Genomic DNA, 9,476 nt, shown 5'->3' with positions numbered 1-9,476 from the left:
TGCCATTTTACTCACAAGCAGCTGGCTTTGCTATGAAGGTCACCTTCTTCCTGGACCACCTCAGCATTTTCACAGGTCATAGTGACCCACAGAAACACACCACAACCAAATGTCACTCCTCTGAGTGCCCAGATACACACGTAAGTTGCGTTTATTCATATGTGTGGTCATTGATGTTTTCTATGTATACATGGCTCTACTGGTGTCTGTACGTGCCTCTGTTGTACACCAGAGCTGGTGTGTTAGCAGACGGATTGTGTGTGGTCTTGGTTTAAGTGCTGTTGCTAGGTTGTAAGGCAGTGGTCACCAACCCAGGTCTTGGAGAGAGAGATTGTTGGGTGTTTGTCTCAGCCCAGCACTAACACATCAGCTACTCAACAAATTATCAAAAACCTAAATTAGCTGAATCAGGTGGGTTAGTGCAGGGCTATAGCAAAAGCCTGCACACCTCTTCAGAATGAGCGTGACTGACTGATCGCAACGCAACCCTTACGGAAAGACTGCATGATTTCACACGTGACAAATCACAGGTTTTGCCCATGTACAATTTTATTTCAGATGTGAAATTTCTGATGTGAAATCATGTGAAAATGTGTTTTTGGAACACTTTATATGTGATGATATTTCAGATAACCTTCCACATGTGAATTAACATTTTCACATGATGCCCTGCAAACAAAAATGAGTTGTTAGGATGTCTCCGGAACATAACGAAAAAAACACAGTGTTTTCAAGTTACATATTTGAATGTTTATACATAAATTATCATTCAAGGTGTCATCACCTGGGATTTGAACTCACACCCTCCTGGTTCACAGAATTCCAATATTCCTGCTTTGCCACCATGTCTGTGTCAATCACTGACTTCATCTGTATTCCTACACTTTGGCCTTCAAAGTAAATCTCAGCTTTGTAGAACACGCTCAAGAAAAACTATTATATTTATCATAGTGATTCAGGAATAGCATTAAAACAGAACAATATGCTCCACCAACATTAGACAACTATACAGAACCCCTCAAATTGATGGCACTCTTTTGCTAAGTGCAGAGATGTATTATAGGTAATGAATGTGCACTTTGTCACATGTAAGGAGAATAACATGTTTTCAACTTTCACTTGTGAAATTGCATGTGAAATAAAATGAGCATTTTCACATATGAACTCTCAGATGTGAAAATCAGATTTGCATTTTCACATATAAAACATTTGCACGTGAAAATCGTAGTCTCTCATGTGAAATAGCATTTTCACATGTGAAAAACTTTCACATGGAAATCGAATTTTCACTTTCACATGTAAAAAAACGTTCAAATGTTGTCACGTGTAGTTTCCTGGTATCACGTTTAAATGTTGCATCCCAAATGTTTTCACAAGTGTAGTTTCCTGGTATCACGTTTAAATGTTGAATCCCAAATGTTTTCACAAGTGTAGTTTCATGTTATCAAATGTTGCATTTACATGTTGTCACATGTTATGTAAAACACTAGATCACATGTGAAATTCATGTGGCTTTTCTACAAAGGAATATAATTGCAGTTTATACAAAAATCAACAACACAAGAATGTTTTGGGATAAGTATAGATTTTATTTCAGATATCACAGCTCTTGATTATTTATACAAAGAATAAGTAGAAAACAGTTTTGCGAATGCTATAGATTAGTTGGTGGATTACATGTTGACATGTATTCGATTTTTATTACACACACCACAGGTTTCTGCCTCACACACATAGTAATGCTTTTACAAAACTCCTCCAAAACACATAATGATATCCAAGGAAAATGTCTAAAAAGACATGAAAGAAAAGTCAAGCTGCTGCACATTAATCTCAGTTAACCTAGAAGTAAAATGTTGCATAATTTTGTCAGGTGCCAGTTATGTTTACGTAGTCTGTCCACAAGGGGATTAGCCGCACATTAAAAAGTTCCCTCACTTCACAGAGCACTAATGCCTTTTCTGTTTTCCGTCCTTTTTTCTCTGCATCCTCTTCAGCTTTCTCTTTACCTTCGGGTGGGCACATAACTTCTTCCCTTTCACGTGCAGCCTATGGGAATGGAGGAGAAAAGACAGTCATTGTCTCAGGTCACCATCTGACATAGAGGGTCTTCAAAGGTCCTGAACTGTCATTCTGAAAAATACATTTTCTTTCATGGCTAACTACCAGGAAAGTATGAAAAGACAGGCTGAGCAGGGAGCTTATGTTCATGAGCTCGCCTTTACTGACAGCTCTTTGAAACGCCTATGCCAAGTAACTTGGATGCAGTGAGTAGCGTTGCAGTAAAATGATCCCCAGCAAATTTGTTGATACACAAAGCAACTCAAATAACATTGAAATTGCATCAAATGATACAAACAAATGTCATACACATCTCCTTTTTGGCATGTCATTTGTGATGCGATTCACAGCAGCACTGACAGGTGAGTTGACTTGACAACTGCGTATGTTTTGAACAACCCCCCCTTTTTGTTCCACGCTGGCTGAAGACCTAGCTAGCCCAGAAGCTAGCTAACGCCAGACACAGATGAAAGGGGAAACAAGGCGGTAAGAGATACGAGAATATCATGTTGCCATTGGTGTATTAAAATGAGAATTAAGGTGATGTCAACTTGTCCCTTTAATGATGAAGCTAAGTGTTTGACATGGGGGAGGGGACCAGTAACTTTATGATAAAAGGTTATCAATGTAGAAGTGACAGTCATTTTTCATACTTTGATCATCATACCTTCGAATATCATCCAATTTCATGAAAAACATCATTTTGACTGTTCTGAACTTCAACATAATTTATATCAGACAGTGGAATACTAACACCATGACAGTTTTCAATGATAGTAAATGTGTAAGTGGGATACTACAATTAGTCTACTCTAGTCAGTATTGTGATGAACTCACACGAGTGCGTTGATCTCACAGGCACCATTGTTTCTCTGCATCTCTGCTCTCTCCACCTTCCTCAGCACATTGGTGGGAATGTCCATAGATGTCGTCACACAGCATTTAGGAATGCCCCCTGCAATGTTTACCATAAATTGTAAGAGTTGCAGTAATAGTGGCCTAAGTGATGGTAGTGGTAATTGCAGCAGCTCTACTGGAACTTGTCGTGGTGTACAGATGTAGGATCTTAATTTGATCACTATTTTGTTGCTAAGAATTTTCCCGCACAGCAGGAAATGCAAACCTGTAGTATATTCAAGGTTTAAAAAGGCTTCAATAGTTAGTAATTGTAGTAATGTATCAACCCCCTACAAAAAAAGGTCCATTAATTACTGTATAATCCACATAATAATTAACATTACCTGTTGCTGCAGGATTATTTCCCTGCTGTAGCAAACTGGCTCAAATCAAGATCATACATCTGTAGTAGTGGCTTCAGTAGGCATGGTAATAAAATGATATCAGCAGTAGTAATAATAATAGTAGTAATAGTTGTAGTAGAACAGGTAGGTTTTTCAAAGAACAATGAGTTGGAGAGGTAGCTGAAGTAGTAGTTTAGGTTGCTCCAAGAATCACAGACTAGTAAATTCTCCTTAAACTAAAGTGACCTGTGTTGTTTTAAACTGTGACTATGGAATGACAGTAGAATGACAACCTAGTGGTTGATGAATGTCAACTGAAAGTAAGCGAGTCACAACAGATAAAACCCACAAATGATAATCCTGCCTGTGCCACCAAATAAACAATTTTTGGCAATACCATTCAGGGAACATAACTGCCAATCTCTCTCTCTCTCTCTCTCTCATTCTTTCTTTCTCTTTCTCTTAATCGCATGTGCGCACACACACACACACACACACACACACACACACACACACACACACACACCACAAGCTTCAGCATGAATACTAACATTTCCACTGAGCTCTTGTGTCTACTGTCACACAGCCCCAAAAAATGAACATTCAAGGCAGCTAGCTACTTATTGAGTCCTATGCAAAGGAGTGATGGTTTGATGACCGACCAATAGGTAAAAGTCATTGGTTACTAGATCACTGCTGTTCTGATTTGTCAAATATCAATATTTGTTTTTCTAGCAAGAACTACTGCAAAATGTTCTGATGATAGAAGTTCAAGTGGCAGGGGGCCATATCCTAAAAATGTATTAATTTATACTGGTCCCTTTGATCAATTCTATACATGAATAAAATATTCTGCATGTGAATTTGGCCAGAGCATTTGTATGGTTTAAGATACAAAAGATTATGACCGCATTCCTGAAAGCTACGACTCTAAGGAATACCTACGTGCCTTCTGTTTCCATCTCTGATACTCACAAGGACTCTGTTAGAAGGGAGTGTGACAAAAAAACGAATCTAATGACTGAGGGAAATTAATTCAAAGCATACTGTACTTCCTTCAGACTGGAATTTGGCATTACCTGATTTGTGTTATTTATTGCGATTCTTAGTTTTCAGATTATTTTAAAATGACCTCATTACTTTTAAGAGGCTTTTGAACAAAATAATGGTGAGCAAGCTTTGCACCTTTTCCTTTTCAATGATTATCAAATGATTTGGTTGCACCTCGTTGGTTGAGCGCCCTCCACTTGTTTCCTAATTCGTTTCAGCAACATTTAATTTGAAGAAAAGTGCTTTATTGGTGGTTGCGTTGCTTTCTTATACAGTTCGTCCAAAGAATAATCGCACGTGGAAAATGTCCGGCCCCTCTGCAATTGACCTTTTGTACATCTGCCCCCCCCTAAGAATATAGTTGAATAGACCTGTTTTACAGTGTCTTCCTTACCTTCAGTGGTTGTGATGGCCAGAGCACACAGAAAGAGCAGCGTCACCATCACTCTAAGATCCATGGTGACAGCGGGAGTGAGAGAGAGAGTGAAACTCATCAGAATTTATACCGAATTCCTCCCCCCTCCTATCGCTGTGGGTTGTTGGTATTGGTCTGGCAGGTTTTAACAGGTTCGATTACTACTACATTTAACTTAATGAAAGACTACAACAACCTCACAATGCTTTGTGTGAGCCATCATGTAGAATTGATAATAGAATATAGGTCGGAAACCAAAAACAGAGATCTAGGTGGAGCAGCCGGGTTAAAGCCAGGGTAAACGTGAGGGCAGTGCATACCAAACCAACACAGTAAATAAAGGGGGCTATACTGTCAATATAGCGCAAATAATGCAATTTAAGGTTGAGCTGTGTTGTCAACAGGCGTTGATAGAACTCACATCTTTTTCAGTATGTATTCTGTTGTTCCATCAAAGAAAGTATGAAAACACCCCTCAGTGAAATTGCTAATAAATCGATTTGCTGATAAATTGAAGAGTTCTATACTCCAACGCTATACTATTCCCAGAAATCTTCACATGGTAGAATTCCCACTGGGGAATTCTATGGTGTGATACAGTCAGTAGTTGATTGGTTTGTCTGGGAAAACATGCTCAGTAAGAGCAGAGCTATCAAAGCATAGATGAAGAGAGTTTGTTTAGCACTGTGACAGACCTGCTAAATCATCTCAACACTGGTTTGACAGTAGTAAACTGCTAATGACTTGCATATGTTCCACCCCCCTCTCTTTCACCACCAGGCAATTTGCAATTACCTTATTGCAAAATCACATATGTGACGACCCTCCCACTCTGTCTGCCGAATTCTTTCTCTTTGCTATTGTTTTCCTTAATAAGATGGGTAGTCAGTGAAATGGAACACACCTGGGCTCGGGTGTGTCCCAGGGATAAATACACCTTTCCCCCATTCATTAGAGAGACTCTCTCCATGCAGACACACTGTATTTTTGGTTGTGGCATTTTGTGGCTTGTTTATTTTGGCACCGCTCAACACCCCACATTATCACTACCTTTGCACGCAACCACTCACTTACGCTACTGATTACTGCCTACACACGCACCATTGTTAATTGTATATAGTTTACTTTATTTAATAAACATCTTTTTGTTATTCCGTTATCTCTGCGTTGTCTCCCTCTTTGTTACGGGCTACGAGCCGGTTCGTGACACATAGGTGTCTTCTCAAACCTCCTCAGACCCTTTATAATGAATTATCCAGGTATTGGCTGCACATACCATCCTAGAAAACTTATACACACACACACACACACACACACACACACACACACACACACACACACACACACACACACACACACACACACACACACACACACACACACACACACACACATTGTAGAACCAGTCAAGACGCATCCGTTTCTTTCAGTAAATCAAAGCTATGAGACAGGTATAATTACTCTGTAGAAGTACAAAACCTGGCTTGGAACTGGGTACAAAAGACAACCGACAAGTTTGGTTGGTAGTGATTTCTTGATATCTTTAATTCAATTATACAACAGCAGTGATTCTCAGTAAATGGTGATTCATAATAGTAATATCTGTAATGCACTGCATTAATGTAGTGATCTACAAGCACTTCACATACTAACAACAATGATTGTTGAACATTAATCTGATCATTCTACAACACTGCAAGAAAACTATTTATTTCCTACATATTTAAATATCTGTATTTCTGTGGTGTATACATGACCTATTTATATTGAGGCATTAGGAAAAACAATGCCTTGTAGAACTTAAAACGTATATATGTAATGTATGTATGTGCATATACGTTCTTAGGTGGAAAAAACACTCTTTTGTTGACAGTTCATAACTTGTATCCATTTTATCCTGTTATTTCTGTCAGTTTAACCATTTTGCCTGATTCCAAATCGACCGCTGGCCCCTAGCCTAGGTACTGTATAGATGTAAAAGGTTTTGATAGTAGTGGTCAACAATATGGCAAAATCGCCATCACTAGGCAAGGTGGAACAATTACCATATTGCTAAAACCTATCCAATTACTTGAAGTTCCTTCTGAAAAAATAAAGTAATTCATTTCAATCTTTTCAGATCTACGAGAAGTGTCAAAGGCTAGTAAGGGTTGATTTGGAATTAGGGAACATGTAAATGAATCTCTGGAGTTACTGTTAGTATTCACTTTGCCCCCTGGTGGCAAAGTGTAGCAGGCGCAGCAGCAGTTCCCCCGGTGAGTCACTTGTGGCGCCAGCGCTGTGATCCGCAGGAGAGTGGTACTGACTCTCCGACAAACAGTCTGGATCTAGAAAACAGCTCTCTGTCGACATACATACAATGATGAAAGTTAGAAAGCGAATAAACATAGCATTTATTGTGCAAGTATACACCGGTATGTACAGACAGACAGACAGACAGACAAGCGCACAACCACACACACACAGACGAAAGACAATAGACAGAAATGAACAATGACACCTACTGTACCTGAGTCACAGCAAACACCTGGTGCAGCGCAGCGTCCTGCATCAGATCCACAAGGTCTCCCTCCTGTCTGGCATGGGGTGGGCAGGTAATTCTCCTCAAAGCAGCGTGCTGTCTCTGAGGAGCCCATCCAGCAGCCTAGCCCCTCCCCACAGCAGATACTGGGGCCAAAGCAGCGGCCCTGGTCCCCTGGTCCACATGTCATGCACTTCAGGGGGAGAGACCAGTTAGCTGGCTTTCTATTGTTTTTATGCTAGTGGAACCTCAATGTGTCATTTGTTTATGATTCAATTATTGATAATAGTTGGTATTGGAAATACAATGATCCATAAAAAATGTTTTAAATGTTTTCATTGTTGTAGGCCTATGTGTGTTTTCAGGAGCACTGGAAGCACAGATGTACTCCAAGAAGAAGAAAAAATAATAGCCTACAATTATGTAGGTTCAACCTAAATTCCATTCTGCATTTATTATGACCGTGTAAATACCGAATTGTATTAAAAAATAGGCTCTATATTGATGAGTTGTCAACATAACAGTATGACCATTAGAAAAAACATAACTGTAAAATGCATTAGGTGAAATAAATTACTGCACCCGGTCATTTTCAAATGGTCATTATCCAAACCTTTAGGCCTATGGATTATAATGAAGTTGTGTGGTGCGTAGTCTATCTACTCTGGGGGGAGAAAACAGTGCAAAAAGCATAGTGTAGCCTATATAGAATAAAAAAGAGGACTCGAAAAATAGAAGTCTGTAACGTTGGCCTACCTGTCTGATGCCGGTGTCCTGTAACGCGCGCTTCCCGCCTCTGGGACAGTTCTGGATGTAGCACGCAGAGGAGAACGCTAGGAGTCCGATGACGCACAGTAGAAGCGTGGAATGTGGCATTGCAATTGTGCAGAAAAAGCGCACCTATATTCCTCTTGCTGCTTCACGGATGACTGACAGATATTCGATGCTATCCGTTACTTATATGGGATGGGTTTGTCATTCAAAGTTGTTTGACGTCAGAGTTTTTTCATACATTTGCCTTTAGTGATGGAGTTAGGGTACTCGGGGGTAACTAGCCCCCAGGGGTAACTGCCAACCCCCTGTAATTCACATTAAGACCACAAGATGTCACCAAATTATTTCCCCAACATTTTCCCTGGCTGCCACTGCTCTTGCTCAACAAAAAATGTCCTCTGTGTCATCACAACTTTTGGAGATATTTCAACAAAATGGTAAGTTAATTTAAAAAAATCAAATTTGAAAAAGTTGTAGTTATATTCCAATGAAGTTAGTTCTATATATATATATATTTGTAAATATACAAGTAGGAAAGCCTTAACATAATAATCCACTTGTTTAGAGAGGAAAATTTAGATAATTTGTTTGTAAACTTTCTAGCTAGCAACTTCACTAGCAGTAAATGCTAGCCAGCTAGCTAGTTAGCATAAGCTGCTAGGAGTGCTAGCTAGCAATATTACTACCAGATCGTCTGAGGTAAAAATACATTTAAAAAAAAAGATAAAGTAACTTAATTGCAGTTGTAAATGTTTCCACTAATGACTGACAGTTTTACACTAAATGCTACTTTATAGCCTTTCAACTATTTTACATAGCTTTTTATGTCATATAGCTAGATAGCTACCTACGTTTTTGAGCTTCTTGTTTATTTTTATTAATTAACGTTTCAGTAACAGTACCGGTTTTAGCCAGTCGGCTAATTTTCAACTGAAGTCCCTGAGCAGGTTTTCAGAGAGAGCTCTTTCCTTTTTTCAGTCACAGGTGGGGACTGGATAAGGTGTGAGCAGTGAAGTGAAGTGAGCAGGCTCATGAGTTGTGCTGCAATTTTACTTGGGGGAAAGATGAACGGCCCAGCCAGAGTGGCCCAGCCAGCCAGAGCTCGGTCTTGAACCCGATATAACATCTCTGGAGAGTCCTGAAAATAGCTGTGCAGCAACGCTCCCCATCCAATTTGACAGAGCTTGAGAGGATCTGTATAGAAGAATGGGAAAAACTCCCCAAATATACAGTTGATGTCGGACGTTTACATACACTTATGTTGGAGTCATTAAAACTCATTTTTCAACTACTCCACAAATTTCTTGTTAACAAACTATAGTTTTGGCATTTCGGTTAGGACATCTACCTTGTGCATGACACAAGTCATTTTTCCAACAATTGTTTACAGACAGATTATTTCACTTATAATTCA

The 9,476-nt window shown here is 39.4% G+C and overlaps 2 protein-coding genes across 2 annotated transcripts; both read right to left on the bottom strand.

The window, feature by feature from the left end:
• Positions 1–1,568: 1,568 nt before the first annotated feature.
• Positions 1,569–4,905, bottom strand: ccl27a (C-C motif chemokine ligand 27a). The gene is made up of 3 exons (XM_021606494.3): positions 4,747–4,905; positions 2,899–3,016; positions 1,569–2,049 (listed from the first exon to the last, which is right to left on the bottom strand). The coding sequence occupies exons 1-3, from the start codon at positions 4,844–4,846 to the stop codon at positions 1,950–1,952; spliced, it is 318 nt and encodes a 105-aa protein (XP_021462169.3). The 5' UTR covers positions 4,847–4,905; the 3' UTR covers positions 1,569–1,949.
• A 1,382-nt stretch (positions 4,906–6,287) lies between these two features.
• avp (arginine vasopressin) lies at positions 6,288–8,222 on the bottom strand. Its single transcript, XM_021606493.2, has 3 exons — positions 8,045–8,222; positions 7,277–7,481; positions 6,288–7,109 (listed from the first exon to the last, which is right to left on the bottom strand). Exons 1-3 carry the CDS (start codon positions 8,162–8,164, stop codon positions 6,964–6,966), a joined length of 471 nt encoding a protein of 156 aa, XP_021462168.1. The 5' UTR covers positions 8,165–8,222; the 3' UTR covers positions 6,288–6,963.
• Positions 8,223–9,476: the final 1,254 nt, after the last annotated feature.

This window comes from Oncorhynchus mykiss, chromosome 6 (genome assembly GCF_057628025.1).
Source record: "Oncorhynchus mykiss isolate SJ-2025 chromosome 6, ASM5762802v1, whole genome shotgun sequence".
NCBI lineage: Eukaryota > Metazoa > Chordata > Actinopteri > Salmoniformes > Salmonidae > Oncorhynchus > Oncorhynchus mykiss.
Note: the sequence above shows the minus strand (reverse complement) of the source record. Positions and strands in the feature narration are given on the sequence as shown.

Bases quoted from the DNA above. Each gene is read 5' to 3' on its own strand.
- ccl27a (XM_021606494.3), bottom strand. From the start codon at position 4,846: ATGAGTTTCACTCTCTCTCTCACTCCCGCTGTCACCATGGATCTTAGA. The intron at 3,017-4,746 runs GTAAGGAAGACA...TAAACATTGCAG, and splicing joins GGCCATCACAACCACTGAAG to GGGGCATTCCTAAATGCTGT. The intron at 2,050-2,898 runs GTGAGTTCATCA...CCATTCCCATAG, and splicing joins TGTGAGATCAACGCACTCGT to GCTGCACGTGAAAGGGAAGA.
- avp (XM_021606493.2), bottom strand. From the start codon at position 8,164: ATGCCACATTCCACGCTTCTACTGTGCGTCATCGGACTCCTAGCGTTC. The intron at 7,482-8,044 runs GTAGGCCAACGT...CTCCCCCTGAAG, and splicing joins AGGACACCGGCATCAGACAG to TGCATGACATGTGGACCAGG. The intron at 7,110-7,276 runs GTACAGTAGGTG...GTATGTCGACAG, and splicing joins AGGTGTTTGCTGTGACTCAG to AGAGCTGTTTTCTAGATCCA.